The sequence below is a fragment of the Electrona antarctica genome, assembly GCF_951216825.1.
Source record: "Electrona antarctica genome assembly, chromosome: 18".
In the NCBI taxonomy this organism is placed as follows: domain Eukaryota; kingdom Metazoa; phylum Chordata; class Actinopteri; order Myctophiformes; family Myctophidae; genus Electrona; species Electrona antarctica.
The window spans coordinates 20,635,126-20,652,370 of record NC_136799.1 but is presented as its reverse complement, the minus strand read 5'-3'; the positions used below and the strand labels follow the sequence as shown (position 1 = coordinate 20,652,370).

Here is a 17,245-nt window from a genome sequence, read left to right as displayed (position 1 = left end):
ACAGTTCTATAAATAAAAACAACTGAATGACCAACCATTGCAAGATGTGGGCGGATTGTTGTCCAATGAAGCCAATTCAAACACTTCCATTCCCTGTGTGTCTGTGATCAAGCTCACCTGAACATCCACAGAGCCATATACTATGAATTATTGCTTCCTTGAGATCTAGTGTATTTACATTATTGCTTTACATGCGGTGTCAGCTATTGTTGTAAACTGTAATCACTGGACCCTCGTCTGGTTCTAACAGACAGGTAGTGTGTGCAGGCTGGGTGGTGTGTGATAATCCGGTTGAAGTATTCCTTTGGTACTGCAGCGGCGGGCCCGGGAGAACAATAACGCGACACGAGACAGTATCACACTAAAGGTTCACAAAGTTTATTACACAAACAGGAACATATATAGTGCTGGATCATAATGACGTGACAATAAGATATGAGACATAATAACGTGCCTACTGCAGCAAGGCTGACCTTGCTGGCGCTGGGATGTCTCTCGTAGCCTATCTATAAAGTATGCTACAGTTCAGGCAGTACACAATACATATCAAGTACACTGTATCTCAAGTTCAAGTACATAGACTAAGATGTACTGTGCATGGACTAATTATAACAGCTATGTACCTATGTACTGAGTGTGTGATGTCAATATCTGTCTCCACTAACACAGACACTCCTGTACAACAAAGTAATTTATGAAAAAACTATATAGTATACAAGGAGATACAAGGATTCTCCTGACAGCGACAATATATTGCATGACGGTTGACGTGATTCGTCATCGTCTAGGGCTGTCCTTGACTAGCATGTCAGATTAAAAAGAATGTGTCCATCCGCTTGACTGTTATTCTAAGGCCCAATTTATGTCCCAATCGTATGACCACAAATAGAAGATCTACAAGCTCACAACACCTCGCACCGCACTGCTTTGAGCTTGTAGATCGTCTGTTTTCGGCATGCATGTATACAGTGTATATAGTCTCATTTAAATACGTATAAATCAGAATTATGTTTCCTGTCCTCTCGTCTCTCCTGAGGTAAAATGTTTGATAAATCTTCCTAAGCACATTCAGATGTAGGACAATGGAGGCACAGTGTTGCCCGCACAGTGCAGATATAGAGCTAATAATACGACACAGTCTGCGGTTTCGGGAGCAGCCAAATGGAAGCTTAAGGAAGTGCGGGGAACAATGTCGGTTGTGAGAGTCACAACCACATTGCACTGCAGTTCACTGCATTGGTTTTGCCATTAATTCCCTTCACTCACTGTTTCCTTTTCTTTTTTCGCGGCCTTGAAGTGCCATTGGTTCCATTTCACTTGCGTTGCAACCAAATCCCAGAAAAATAGAAAATTAAAATGCAAGTAAATACCGATATCCCGTTAAAACCGTGGCATTTTGGATTTTTGCATTGGCTAATCAAAAACAGCAGCGAGCTTGTGCATTTGGTATCTTTGAACATTTTAATAATATAAGTGTGAGAACTACATGGCCTCAGGTCTTAATGGGTTCAAATAAATGAATCTGTGGTCTCTCTGTATTTGATGTGTTTACACTGCTGCTTATTGTCGTTCTGGAGCGTCTTCTAAATGTCTAAATTCAATTGTAAATTGTACACTTTTAACTTATAAAGGGTTCGTATTTTGAAATGACAGAATGACACAATTGTGTTTAGAACTAATTTTTATCAAAAGGACTTTTTTTTTTTTTTATTGACCTCATTCTCTGTGCTGAGCTCTGTGCATTGACCACATACCCACAGGGTTGTGGGTTTGATGGCTTGTATCCTGTATGTCATCTCTCCTCTGTGCCCTCACTTTCCTGTCACTGTGAGTCAGTTATTTGCTGCTATCATAAAATTGAAGAAAAAAAAATGAAAAAGAGTATTAGTATACTCATATAGATAAATTAAAGATGGAGTGCCACGATTGTTTTCCACCCTAAAACATGATCATCAGGTATTATTATAATATAAGGAGGAAGAACTTTTTCTAAAAAGTTTACAGTATTTGTTAAAATCATGCTTTTATGTGGACACGCCCACCAGTTCATTAAGTATGCCTGTTTTGCCTGATGGGTGGTGATCCACCTGAACTGAAGCTGCACCCACAGCTGTAGTTGTATGATAAATGGGGAGGGATTAGGGGAGGGGCTGATAGTGTGATGTCAATTACTGTCAATTACTACACCAATTTTTAAAGCAGTGGGTTCTGATTCTGAAGTGTCATAAGGGTATCAACACTAAACGCCAAACTATAATCCTACGCTTCAATCCAATGAGTTTCCAAGAGTTTTAAGTCCAAGGCCTTCACACGACTGCAGCGTTACGTACCCTGAAGTCTTCGGTACCTGATGTCCAGCTGCGGTTCACTTAAGACAGTAAACCACACACAAACACATTCCTTTATCTGTAAGCCATCCAGCTGTGAATCCAGCCTTATGGCTCCTGCAAGACATCCGATATGCTATTAACTGGACTCTTACTTACTCCGTAGCTTAAGGTCTATTTTAAGTCTCTGTGTGTGTGTGTGTGTGTGTGTGTGTGTGTGTGTGTGTGTGTGTGTGTGTGTGTGTGTGTGTGTGTGTGTGTGTGTGTGTGTGTGTGTGTGTGTGTGTGTGTGTGTGTGTGTGTGTGTGCGTGCGTGCGTGCGTGCGTGCGTGCGTGCGTGCGTGCGTGCGTGCGTGCGTGCGTGCGTGCGTGCGTGCGTGCGTGCGTGCGTGCGTGCGTGCGTGCGTGCGTGCGTGCGTGCGTGCGTGCGTGCGTGGAAGGGGAGCAGGAAGTTGCAGTGTGCTTGCGTGCGTGCGTGTGTGCGTGGAAGGGGAGCAGGAAGTTGCAGTGTAGACTATGGAGATGTCATTATGAACACTGCCGGCTCTGCAGAGCAGAACTCCCTCCCTGTGTCCGAATGCCAGTTCTTCACTATTATCAGAAGCAGCAAATCCAAGGACCTGGGATGGCATGCTGTGTGCTATCTTCTTCTCCGTCCTTGAGCCCCCCCCCCCCCCCCCCCCCCCCCCCCCCAAAGCTGTGCTGCTGCTACACAGTGTCTTCCCGATCTATACCCTCTTACTGTGCTGTATGTGTCCTTAGAGCATTTGTCAGTATGGTCAGTATTTACCATTACTAATTTACTATACGAGTGCTCTGTGTATCATTGAGCTTGTGACAATTTCCTATTCAAATATTGTATTTGGGAAGTGTAAATACTGTGATGTGTGCCATGGCCGGAGGACTCCTTTTCCATAGTGATGTGCTTCTGCACAGGCAGGCAGCCCCTATTCACTGAGCAGAATCACCTTTTATTGCTATTCATATTTACCATAGTTTGTCTCCACTATATTGGTGCAGGGACACGGCTTGTATAATTCCATGCAATAGTTTGATATGTAGACAATACAGTGCAATGGAAGCCATTGTAGAGTTAGGTGCTGCTGCAGCAGAGCTCTGTTTTGCTGTGCTCCCTCCAACCATGGCTGCCTCAGGTGCACATCACTAATACTCCATTATGTACTAGGAGGATGGAGCAAACACAGTGATAACTACGCAGATTATCTTTGTGAATGTTTGAGGCCATTCTTATGCAGGGGATTTCCCTTATTTCTATTTAATAATGTGAATGTCTGAGTGCAACATCAGCCACAGAACAGAGCAACGCTGTGCTTAATCTTAGCAACATGGTCTAATTCACAGGTTGATTCTGAAGCCCTCTCTAGCCTGTATGATTTGCTGTCTCCACTCTTGTGTGCTTGGTACGCTACTCTAAATGGTAAATGGTGCATTTATATAGCACTTTTTTATAAAACTCGCTTTTCATAGACATTCACCAAATCATACACCAATGGCGGAGGAAACCATGCAAGGCACCAACCTGTACATCGGGAGTAATTAGGGGTTCAGAGTCTTGCTCAAGGACACTTCGACAATCGACAGTAACTGGGGAGCCCGGGAACCTCGCCGTTCACCATCCGGCTGCTCTACCAGCCACTCTACCCCTGATCCACTGCTGTAGTTTGTGCTCTATTCTACCCTACTGGTGCTCTACTTTACTCTGATGGATGCTTTGCTGTGCCAGCCTACAGGCCTGCCTGTTGCCAGAGCATCTGTGCCACCACGTAGTGCGGTGTGCTGAAGCTGGCGAGGCCGCCCTGCAGGCACCAGGCGGCCTGTATCAGCAGAGTACGTTTCAGACAATAGTCCCATGGGGAACCGCTTGAAAGGGGAATGGGGAAACGTTGCGTTGCTGCTGTGCCAATACAGCAGCTGTGCAATTTTCTGTGTGTGTGTGTGTGTGTGTGTGTGTGTGTGTGTGTGTGTGTGTGTGTGTGTGTGTGTGTGTGTGTGTGTGTGTGTGTGTGTGCACACGCACATGCATGCACGCACACGTGTGTTTGTCTATGTGCGGGTCAGTAACCATGTGCGTTTCAAAGGTTTTATGCACGAACAAGTGAACACATGCATTAGATGACGGTGAGTATGTGTCCTCCAGTTTAGAAAAAACGTGGAAAAAGGCAGCAGCTGTTGAGTAAACCTCAGGACTAAGCAACATTGTTCTAATGATAATCACCCTTTGTGTATCAAAGGGGGACATTGAGTGGGAACGGCTAAAGAGGGCCCATGCTGGACTCACCATTGTCTTCTGTTGGCTCACACATTGCATTCTAAACATTCTGAAGGTCCTCTGCTCTCTGCACCCGTTATGACTTTGTGTCACAGCACACAGTAAAATTCTCAGTGTTAGTTTATCCATTTGTAACTCTAAGAGACAGTACTGAAGGTATATTATGTTGTGTCTGTGTGCAATGCAAGTGTATTGTGTGTGTGTGTGTGTGTGTGTGTGTGTGTGTGTGTGTGTGTGTGTGTGTGTGTGTGTGTGTGTGTGTGTGTGTGTGTGTGTGTGTGTGTGTGTGTGTGTGTGTGTGTGTGTGTGTGTGTGTGTGTGTGTGTGCGCGTGCGTGCGTGCCTACGTGTGTGCCTATGTGTGTGCCTACGTGTGTGCCTGCGTGCGTGCTGGGGCAATCAAGGAGGAATGGGTCAGTACATATCCTCTTACAAAAACACTGTTTTTATTAGGATCCACATTTTTGCCTTTGAGCAGAATGTGAGCAAAAACAATGGTGTAATATAATTCCATAAGGCAGACATTAGTGTAATGTCTAATAGCTACAGTAAGTCCTAGCCTAACTATCACTGCTGAAATAGATGGCGTTTTGAGCTTGGGACCAATGCAAGCAGGGTTAGAATATAAAACAAGCAGTACAAGAACGTTCTGTATTGTTTAGCACGAGAGCCGGGTGGAGAAACAATGCAAGCCCTTCATTGGTGTTGTGGCCATTGTGCCTGAGATTCCTTGGGCTGTTCTGCGTTTGGGAGAAAGGCCATCATTCAAGCCCTGCTAGCGCAGCTTTTTCTTCAACATGTTATTGTCATCCTTGTCTTTCCTAATGTTATTCTTTCCTCCAGTGGCTGATTGATAGCTCCTCTTTTGTACAACTCAGGCATTATTCAGCAACCTGTGATTTCAAAAGCCCTTGGAGAGATTGTCAAGGCTTGATATAACTTCACTGATCAGCGTTTGTATGTCCCCCTCACCTATCCATCAAGTGTTTTTCTCTTTCTGATTGGGAAATTGTTTTAGTTTGAGACTAGTGTTAGGTTACGCTCAAGGTCAAGCCCTGTGGGGATTTAGACTCGATTCCAGATGAATGACAGTGGATATGGGATATTGGAGGCTTGTGGAATCTCCCTGTGGGGATTCTCCACGCTGTGTGTAATGTGTAATGTCTTACAGCTCAGCCCACATCTGTTTCTGTCCTCTGTCCTCCAGAGACTTGTGGGTGGTCATCATGCATATCTTTCTGTACTGAGACTGAATTTCAGTTGGGTTAGATTAGAGTCAGTCTTTATACAGTTGGTAAGAACGACGGGAGGGAGACTTGGTAGGTACCTGGTGGTGGGATGTGATTATAGCCTTGGGTTACGTTTACTTTCTCAACCTAATATTGAGTATTATTACTCTGACCAATAATTGTTACCCACTTCCTCTGCTCTTGCTGTGTACAAATATGGAATGATATCCCATTAACCACCACCAACAACAACAACAATTACTATTATTTGTATTCACTAGGAAAGACCAAGCATCAGACATAGGAACCTTTTAGGTTGTTTATTGAATAGACGTGGAGTATGTTCGTTAATCACCCAGTGATTGGTGAGGTAGGAGTGGTCGGCCTGGTTGGAAGTGGGTGAGTGGTTGGCCTGGCTGGCACAGGGTGGAGTTGACAGTGGCTGGTGAGTTGTGCTTGGTTGTCTTCTGCTTGGTCAAACCTCCCGAACCTCAGTTGTTCCAACTCCATTCATCGTAAAAAACTGCCCATCACCACCACAGACTTTGAAAACTTTATCATTCTTTTTATTGGTAAAGCTGATGACAAACAACACTTGGCAAGGCTTTCTTTTTTAAGTTTATTTATTTGGGCACTTCAGGTTACAAGGTACACACTTACTTGTATCATCATTACATCATCTTGTCCCTAACACAAACATTAAATGCCATTAACAATAAAGAGAATTTAATGTTTGTTTTATCACCGTTTGCTTTACATCACCACTACCTATCATCACCTAATCAACATGAGTTAGACTTTAATATATCAGTGCCCCTCACTTCACACGGGTGTGATTTTTTAAAACAGAGACAGGCAAGGCTTTCTAGAAGTGAGCATTCAAGCTACACTAGTATATTCAGTTATTGTCAAGTATACAGAAGCTGTCCCGCTAAGATGATAAATGGTCTGCATTTCTGTTTGTATAGCTCTTTTAGCCAGAGCACTTTACAATGTGCAATACAATCACACCGTCAGCTAAGACAGCTATGCAATGCACAAACCTGTTTGACGGAAGAAGTTAAGGGTTTAGTCTCTCGCTCACAGACACTTTGATATGAAGGTAAGATGAGCTTCATGTCGACCGCTACGGGTCCCAGACTCAGTCTGTCTACACCTCTCTGCCTCCTGATTCTGAATCACTGCCACCTATGAAGATGAATTTGACTCGGTGATTCATGTTAGACGGGTGGCAGTGGCTCAGCAGGTAGAGCGGCCACTTGGAAAACGGAAGGTTCCCGGTTTGCTACCCACTTACCCAGGTCCCCCTGTGTTAGAGTCGAAGTGTCCTTGACTCCTTGAGAAAGACCATAGCAGCTGCTTCTGTTCTGTACCCTGACTCTTGGGTGTATGCCCTATCTTTAACCATACATTATGCATAACCTACATCATACAGATGTCATCAACAGTGATGAGATGTAAGCATTGTCTGCTTTCTAATGTATTCTGTCTGCGACATGTTACTCAGTGCTGGAGTTTATCTCTGTCGCTCGCACGTGCACGCACGCACGCACGCACGCACGCACGCACGCACACACTCACGCAAGCACACATACACACTCACACACCCACACATCATCATCATCATTTTTCGACCGCGGTCGAGATCATGGATTTCACAATGCCACGCCAGACTTTCCGGTCCTTCATTGCCAAATGCCATCCCCAGTTCCTGCTTACTGATGCATGTGTCCCTAGTGATGACATCAGGGAACGACAGTTTTCTACCTCTCGTCTGCTTTGAGGCAGGACTCCAGAGAAGAAGGGAAGATATAACCTCATTGTCAGCTCTGTAGCAGTGGCCGGCAACTGTGTTCTTCTGGATCGGACTAGTGAAGAAGCACGGGGAAGGTTGCCGTATATTAGATTAGTTGATGGGTGGCTCTTCCAAGACAGATTTTGCACTCTCATTAGAAGGCGGGTGTAAGTGCCATCCAACCGTTTCTCTAATTTATTTGAAAGTGTCCATGTCTCGGAGCCATAGAGTAGAATCGTACAGTACTGCCTGGAATAATTTGGAAATTATGACATGCTAACGACTGACACTGTAATACAGTCTAACACTGGTGGAAGACAAGAGGCAGGATGCGGATGACAAATGGCCAACTAAAGTAGGTCTTTAGAATGCAAGCAGTCAGCCATATTCTCATTTAGTGAAGAAAAGAAAACCATAGAGTGCCTCAAAAAGAATAGCTCCTTTTTTAAATAGCCTCCTGTCTTTGTCCCGTTCTCCTTCGTGACATGCTTGTTAAAGCCAACCCCTCACTCCAATGCCAGACCCCACAAAACAGACATGCCTGCCCACTAACACAGTTTTAGACTCTATTCTGCACTGCTCACTGGCATCAGTAAACCAAGGCAGACAGTAGAAGGACGTATAAGAGGGGTTTAGAAATTGGGTTAATGGAAGTAGTTTGGGCCCATTCTGTGAAATGAGAGTAATCTTGCACAGCACGATAAAGTGTGTGTAAATATTATGTCCCTCTGACCCTTACAGGTCAATTTACATGCTCAGAGTTAAATAAACCCTCAAGGTTTTCTGACACTGTCAGTGAGAATTCCAGAGATAAGAGATCACACATGATGTCTTCTCTGCTGATTGGCACCATGTGTTTTGCTTGTAAATAGTTGAGCGTGCTCTGTTCAATATAAAGGATTGCTTGCTTTGACAATGAGTCATCTGTTTGTTCATATTGACATACTTTGTTCCACTGTTTTTATAATTATTGTTCCTCCTTTCTCTGCCCCTGTCCGTCTCCCTGTCTCCCTCTTTGTTTCTCTTTCGTTCCTGTCTAACTTTCTGTCTCCTGTCTTTCTCTGTCCCTATTTCCATATCACTTCATCTTTGTACCCCCCCCCCCTGTGTAGACTGTGCAGTTTGACCCTGAAGAAGCTGGTGGTGATGAGAGAACTTGATAAAGAACTCATATCTGTCGTCATTGCTGTTAAAATACAGGTACAGTGTTCCCTGCAGTCACACTGGGCATGCACATACACAAATACAGGCACGCACACGCACACACACACACACACACACACACACACACACACGCACACGCACACGCACACGCACACACACACAATCACTATGACAACAATTCAGTCCTAAACCACAATATCTCCCTCCTGGCCAGAATGCATTCCAAACGTGTTTATTCTATTGCAGTATCTTCCTTTTACCTCAGAACTGATCTGTGGTTGGAAGTGAGCGCAATTAACACACAGGTACCCACCTATTCCCATAGGGCTCCAAGAGAATTCTAAGGTCCCATGAGATTGTACTGCCACCCAGTGGATCTGTGGAGACCGATTTGGCCCTCACATTTTCGCTGCAGGTAAGGGAAACGATTTATTATAATAATGATAAATAAATAAACAACTAAGGACATTCTAAATTCCACAAATAACGTTTGGAAATGTCTCTGAATCTCTGAGTGATTTAGAGATGTGATTAAACATCCTGCTCTTTATGTCTTTGTTGTCCAACCACAGTACCCACATTTCCTAAAGCGTGAAGGAAATAAGCTGCAGATCATGCTGCAAAGACGGAAGAGATACAAGAACAGGACTATCCTGGGCTACAAGACTCTAGCAGTGGGATCTATTGACATGGCCGAGGTAAGAACAGGACTATCCTGGGCTACAAGACTCTAGCAGTGGGATCTATTGACATGGCCGAGGTAAGAACAGGACTATCCTGGGCTACAAGACTCTAGCAGTGGGATCTATTGACATGGCCGAGGTAAGAACAGGACAAAAGACAAAACCACTTCAGAGAAGACCAGCGAGCTTATTTCAGTTTCTGCCTGTCCTGACATTTAAGGGTAGAGATATGGCACGAGTCGAAGATGTGCTTGGCTGCTAACAGCCTGCTGGTGACAGGGGCTAGTGTGAAAATATAATGAGACGGCAGAGTTTGTGTTTGTGGGGAATGGTGTCTAGATAGCCCTTACTCTGTTTTATTTAAAGAAAAGGTCATGTTATTTAAATTGTAGTGGGCACACTAATTCCAGTTGAATTTCTTTGTTATTAAGATGATGAGAAGATCTGAGAATACCTAGTGTAGGGGAAGTATAGGAGAGGATGCTCTGGCATGATTAGATGTGAGGCTAGTGTCTGTATGTTTTGGTTTAACATGCTATGGACGGTGCCTATGCCTCGGCCAACGCCAAACCACAACAGAAACAAATCTGCTCTATGAAAAATCTGCTTTTTTATTTTATTATTTTTTATTTTTTGTAATTATGTATGCATGTATTTTGTGTATGTGTGTGTATATATATATATATATATATATATATTTATTTTTATTTCCTCCAGACTGTTCCGACTATCCTTGGGATTGTGGGTGGGGGGAGGGTGGGATAGGGGATTGAGTTTTATTTTTATATTTTATATGTCTGTCTAATACTTGCCCCTGGGCTACTGTCGAAAAACCTGAATAAAAAGATTTTGAAAAGAAAGAACATGCTATGGACAAAGACCAGACCCAGTGCCTTCCTACTTAGCATTCAGCATCAAGGGTTGGATTTGGGGATAAGTTTGTGCCGTGCAACATACTAGTGTGCATGTCCAGAGGTGTACTTGTACGTCAAGCTGCCTCAAACTACAGAAACACGAGATAGGCTTCTGCCCTATGAGCCTCATGGCTCAGCAAGGCTTATTTATGGACAAAGACATCCTATCATAACTTTGTTAAAATATAGAAAACATTTGGTGAGTCATTGAAGAATTGTATTTGCCTGTTTCACCGGTTTGTGTGAGAGATATTCCTGCCCTGTGGAGTTCCAACATGACAAATCACAAAAAACAGTGAGGATTACTGTATTAAGGTCATCTCAGCAGCTCAAAGAGATACCAAAAATACAAATAAAATCTGTGTTTGAAAGAGGAAGAAAAAACGAGAGAGTTGTACTAACGCCCACAGGAGGAGAAAGAGGATGCACTTCTCCTACTGAAGTACTAAAGGTCTCTGTGGAGATGATCCACACCAGATATAATTTAGTTTAAATTGCGATCCAGTCAGGGTCTAGTGGGATTCCACCATTAGACCATGGAAAGGGGAAATGAATCATTTGAGCCCTCTCTCAGAGCGATTATCAAGGTGCCTGTGAGCAAGGCACTTGTGGCCCTAGCTATTTTCGTCAGTGCCTTACCCCTTATCCATAAATATTTTAAAATTGTTTAACTAACCGATCTACATCAACACATTGTGAGCTTGTAGAGGCCCAGGGGCTCCATTTATCGTCATCGCTAAACCCCTTATACCTAAACTTAACTATTTTGCTAAACATTTTTGAGTAGTTAAAATGGCCAGTCTACAAGCTCACAATTTGTCAATGTAGATTGGCTAGTTGAACTATTCAAAAATGTTTTTCAAAATAGTAAAAAATGGCAAAGAAGTTTAGGGATAAGGGGTTTAGCGGTGACGAAAATGGAGCCCCCAGTGCCTTACCCCTTATCCCTAAACTTCTTTGCCTTTTTTACTATTATGAAAAACATTTTTGAATAGTTCAAATTGCCAATCTACAAGCTCACAACGTGTCGATGTAGATTGGCTAGTTGACATTTTTTTTATGTTTTCAAATTAGTAAAAAAGAAAGGCAAAGAACATGGCTTCGTGTGCGGTTAGGTTTCTGGTTTTTAGGGACAGGGTTAGTAATGGGGCGAGTCAGACCAACATGCCGTCGTAATAATGATGCTGACCCAGTGGAACAAGATTGGAAGGCTGGCCTCGGGAGACTACTTAAATGTCTACTGCTCCACTGGAGCTGCTCAGCAACTAATAACTAGAGTAGTAATGGATGTACACGACAGCATGAGGTGTGGAACTGTAATAGTAAGAAGCAGGGTGTTGCTGAGCAATCCCAGGACAAAGTAAGATCAAATAAATAAGAAAACAGGCACCTGGAAATTCTAGGGGGGAAAATACGTCGCTTAATGTCAAGGCACTTTGTGTCAATCCTTGATTTATACTGAATGAGCAAAAACAATGCTTTAGTAAAAATCCTCCCTTTGCATGTTTATCCCACATCTATCAAGCTTTAATTAATATTAATTAAATAATATGAACCAGACACCACCTGAATTAATTTATTAATTTCTGCTTGAACTGAACAGTAAGCAACTTTGTTTTTACAACTCCTCGAATGTAACTACTGCAGCAGGAAGTGGCTTGTTTATTCAGCAATTCTCAAGATATCTCTTTCTTCCTTCCTTCCACTTCCTCCCATTTTTCTACTTTTGCCTCTATATTGATCTCTAAACCCTCAATCTCCATCTCCACCTGCCTCTCCCTCCCTCATTCCCTCCTTCCCTCTCTGTTTTGCTCCCACCCGCAGGTGATGCAGCACCCCACAGAGGGGGGACAGGTGCTACCACTGTGCAGCAACCAGAAGGACATGCTGGGCAAGGTGGCAGAGATCTGGATCTTCTCCTTGTCTAGTCAGCCTATCGACCACGAAGAGGCTGCACTGCAGGGAGGCCAGAAGATCAAATGCTCTGGTACGCTTTGGTTGTGTGTGTGATAAAGACCCCCCCACTCCACCCATCAGCACAGGTTAAGAAACGGAACACCATCAATTATAATCACCCAATCCCTTTACCAGCATAATGACAGCCGTTTTCATCCTTATCTCCGTATAATTGGTCCTCATTGACCATATGCACACCGCGGCCATCTTGCCAGCAAGGTGGTAACTAGCTGCAAATTCCCATTGACAGCCCATACATCCAAACAGAAAAGTAATATCTGATTATATTAAACAACGTCAAACTCACCAATCAACATTGCAGCTGTATGAAAAGCTTGAATTATCCTTTTTCTATCTGCAAAGTGTTTGTTTCATAATATATCAGATAGTGGAGGTGAACGGAACACTGAATGCATTCTCTTTGGATCAAATAGTAATCTCAGCAAGGCAAACGGCTTCTCAGTTAAAGTGGCTGACAATATTATCACAAGAAAAGATGAAATTACCTACCTAGGCTCCATCCTGGAGGCAAATCTTCCAAAAAGATTCCTGTACAGGATCTCCTCACTGCCATCACTGGTCAGCAAAAATACTTTGAAGACTCTTAACAGGACCCTTATTTGTGCTCCTAGTTGCTGCCCTATGCGCCAGCAGGCGTGGGGATAAGTAAGTAACAGGAGCCCTCATACAAGGTTTCACCTCATGGTACCACAGCACCTCAAAGGCCCTAAAAACAAGGCTCCAGACATCCCAAAACAAACTAGTCAGGCTACTTACTACTTGGCCTAACTCCCAGAACCCACCTCACCCCCGCTAATTTTGATAGGTTGGAATGGCTTAGGGTTGACGACAGAGTACAGCAACTTGCAATGGAGGCCCATTGCAAGTTGCTGTACTCTGTCGTCAGCAACTTGATTCGCTATACCAAGATACCCATGTACCTGTCAAAATACTTCAGCAAACCACGTGCAACCCAGATTTGGCTCAAACAAGGGGTTAAATTAATTTCACTCCTATGCCTCTAAAATGTGGAACGCCCTACCAACAGCCATTAAGAAATGTGAATCCCAAGCCTCCCTCAAAACCACTCTCAAAGCGCATTTACGGGCGGCTGCAATTCAAAACTGGCCCCTGTAAAAAAGTTAAAGTCCCCCCCAATGCTAGCCCCTCTTATGACCAGCTTTTGGTGTCTGTGTAAACACAAACATTGAAGCCAAAAGTGAGGACAGAAAAGTGAAGACGCCAAAAGTGACGCCGGAATGTGATGTATGATGATGTATGATGATAAGAGTGCCCCTCACTTCACACAGGTGTGATTTTTCTAACTGTGTATTTGATGCAAACAAGTCTTAGTGCTTTTTCTGGTTTTATCCTCGTAGCAGATTTTGTACTGACCTGTACTGTCTTTGAAATGTACCCATTCTACAAACTTTTCAAATCAATCAGTGAATTATGATGAAAATGAATGAGGACCTATATGAAGAATAAGATAAGATTGAAAATTAGTGAAGTGCTCCGTAAGTATGTGACAGGGAGATCAAGGCAGTGATTTCATAGAGCACTGTGGATACCCTACACTACTGGACTACTGTATGTCAGGGTGCATTTCAAACTCTGGCTGCAGTCCAAACGTAAAAGCCTTAATGAAATATGCATGATATTTCTTCAGCTCGCATGCTCAGCTTGCGTGATCTAGTTTAATGTCTCTCTTCTGCAGCAGATAACTACTCGGAGGAGGAATACGAGAGTTTCTCCTCGGAGCAGGAGGCCAGCGACGATGCTGTACAGGCGCAGGTGAGTTTCTATTTCTGTTAATATGCCTGTTGAGGGGCAAAGAGTGGAGATATAGCAAATAATACAACATTCAGGAGCCCAGTGTAGATGTCATATAGGGACAGATTATTTTGCTGTGCAAGCGTTTAGCTCAAATGCCTGTTGAGAGCAGAGCAAATGAGCAAAGACAGTAATGTACAGCTAATGCAATATTCAGGTGGCCAGCAAATGTGGTGTAGGTAAAGGTTTAATGATACCAAATTCTCCATGTTAGTAGTTGATAATTAATGAAGTAAGTGAGACACCTTGGGAACCAACAGTTCATGAGTCATGTGGCCTGTATGTCAGTTGGTTATCTCTTGCATGTATTAAACCCCCTGGACATGACGCTAGTATGTTGCAGGGACGTAGCCCCAATACAATATTTAATGCTGAACCCTGATGTCCCAGTTTCAGAGTGGACACTAACCACAAGGCCTCTGAGCTGGTGCGAAGCAGGTCTGTTGGCATAAAATAACACCTGTTGACACTTACATTGAGTGGAGACACAACAGAGAATATAGGCTAAAGGTCTTTACACACTGGAGGCGTGATGATAATGATATCATCATTTCTTTTTTTTGTGATTAGTATTTTATTGGATTTTCTTTTTCAGACACAGACACCCACAATACCAGTAACAACAATACAGAACAAACAACGAAGTAAAATAAAATTAAAAAAAGGGTTTGACACTAATCGACAGTCACAGTACAGAAAAAGAAAAGAAAAAACACAACTAGGAGGGAAGGAAGGGGAGGGAGGCTGTGTTCTTCTCGATATAGACATATGTGAGCAGGCGAAGATCTACTGTGGGGGGGGGGGGGGCAGCCAGTAGTCTGTCATTACGTAGTGCTATCATACAGAAGGAATCTGTCCCACTTCTGGTGGAACTGATCTATCCTATTTTTCATAGAGAATGATACTCTTTCATATGATGCTGTACTGTTTAGTAAGTTATGCCATTCTGTGATTGATGGTACGTGGGCTGATTTCCATAATTGGACTAGCAGCCTCCTGCCCAGCATTATGGCTGTTTGGATCCATTCCACGTATGTGGAAGGAGTTATATCTTTAAGAATAGAAGGATCTCCTAGTATAAATAAGCGGATATCAAGAGGGATATCTTGACCAATGATTCTCTCAATGATATCATCATTTAAATGATAATGAAATTGTCTGTATTTTTGGGTGAATTAATCGCAGGTACAGAACGCCCGGTGTGTAAGGTCATTACAGCCAATAATAATAGTCAGGCTTTTTACTGATCAGCCAGTAGTGTTCTCGAGAAGCATTGAATAGAGATTAGATGATGCATTATTCATGACACTGACTCATTTCATCCAGAGTTAATCATTTAAATATGGACATGACAATAATATCATTAGACCACTTCAACCAGTGTATTATTAACTACACGTCAGGAATTTGCATGGGTCTGATTGATGGATAGTGCTGGAAGCATACAGATTTCAAATTACATAAAGTGAAGTACTTTGCACATTAAGAATGTTAGGAAATGACGTTGAAGCAATTCCATTACAGCCAGATCTCTTGGAGAATCACCCTGAATGGCCTGACAAAATACATTTCAGAAGATGTATTATCTATTCTAAATTTAACAAAAGCTGTCGCAAGGTGTCGCCAGTCTTTAGTCTGTATGTACCTTCCTTAGCACAGAGCAAGACTGCTGCTCGCTTTGGGCCCATCTCACAAAGCCATGGCGCATGGACAGCCTCAAGGAACCTAGCGCCGCACAGCCCTGTCCTCCAGCCTCAATGTCCAATGCTTGCAGGCACAAACCATTTGCTTCCACTATTTTAATTTACTTCATTTTCGACACAAACAACTCCTAGCACCCGCCATCTTCATGCAGATCAGGCATCACAAGTGAAATGTATGTTGGGAGGGACACAGATTAATGTATGGGTCACAGTTTTCCGTGCAACACTCCCCTTGCCTTACCCACCACATCGGCACCTCCCCTTTTGGAATTGCACAGCGTCTTGCAGCACTGGCAGAGCCACACGGGGAACATTTCTGGGGTGTGCGTGGCAGACAGGCAGCTCGCAGCTGAACGCCTGCACGCGCCGTTGTCCTGTCTCAAGGAATTTTGGAACAACACAGTCACCTACCACTTCTCTCCTAGCCTGGCTAATAAGCCAGACCGAATCAGCCGTTGGCAAAAATAAATTGCCTGCTGGCGGATTACGGTCTGGAGAGGCTCAATTGTACGCCCATTTCCTACACCAGAGAACTGGTATGGCCAATCGGGACACGGTATGCAATATGGGTGGGCTTTGGTACAGTGACGTTCAATGCTTGAGACCTTTGACTGACAGTAGCTCTGACCAATTGCGTCAAAGAGAAAATGTTTGAACCTGCCCCCCGGGAAACAAGATCCATACACAGCATCTCCAGACTCAAATACCACACGACAGTGTGATTTGAGTCTGGCTTATTAGCCAGGCTACTTCTCTCCTGCTTCTTTCTACCCCAATCTACAAAGCCATGCCAAAGTTATTTGCAACGTTTACACTGCTCGCACAGCACTCGATATAACCTTTAACTACACGGGTGACACACTCCGCTCCTCCACTACCTCCTTCGCTGTGCCAGACAAATATAACAGGGTATCTATCTATCTATCTATCTATCTATCTATCTATCTATCTATCTATCTATCTATCTATCTATCTATCTATCTATCTATCTATCTATCTATCTATCTATCTATCTATCTATCTATCTATCTATCTGTCTATCTATCTGTCTATGACAATCTATCTAGCTTATATAATAATAATTTTGTGCCCACGTTCAACCCAACTTCCCAAGATCATTCGTTAACAATTCCCTCCCAATCAATGTGATCTATTATATCGCATTACCCACACTGTACATCATTTCCTGTTCATATATTAGAACGGGTAAGGCCCTAGTAGGTAAAAACTTTAATCAGACATCCTTCTCATTCATGTGTGCTGCCAGGATCTTGAAGATGATGAGTATGATGTGAGGAAGCCAAAGAAACAGAGGAGGTCCATTGTAAGGACCGGTTCCATCACCAGAGTAA

General features: G+C 43.3%; 1 protein-coding gene across 15 annotated transcripts in view; it reads left to right on the top strand.

Annotated features, from left to right (window-relative positions):
• Positions 1-17,245, top strand: part of pacs2 (phosphofurin acidic cluster sorting protein 2) — an 85,264-nt gene that overhangs the window by 38,573 nt on the left and 29,446 nt on the right. For 7 of the 15 annotated variants that reach the window (XM_079528822.1, XM_079528821.1, XM_079528826.1 and 4 more), the window contains 6 exons: positions 8,753-8,840; positions 9,130-9,219; positions 9,377-9,502; positions 12,226-12,388; positions 14,075-14,151; positions 17,161-17,241. In XM_079528822.1, the coding sequence (XP_079384948.1) occupies positions 8,753-8,840; positions 9,130-9,219; positions 9,377-9,502; positions 12,226-12,388; positions 14,075-14,151; positions 17,161-17,241 (625 nt within the window). Of the gene's footprint in view, positions 1-7,952; positions 7,996-8,752; positions 8,841-9,069; positions 9,220-9,376; positions 9,503-9,572; positions 9,627-12,225; positions 12,389-14,074; positions 14,152-17,160; positions 17,242-17,245 lie in introns of those variants that run through there. The other 8 variants (XM_079528819.1, XM_079528818.1, XM_079528823.1 and 5 more) reach the window with 5 other exon arrangements.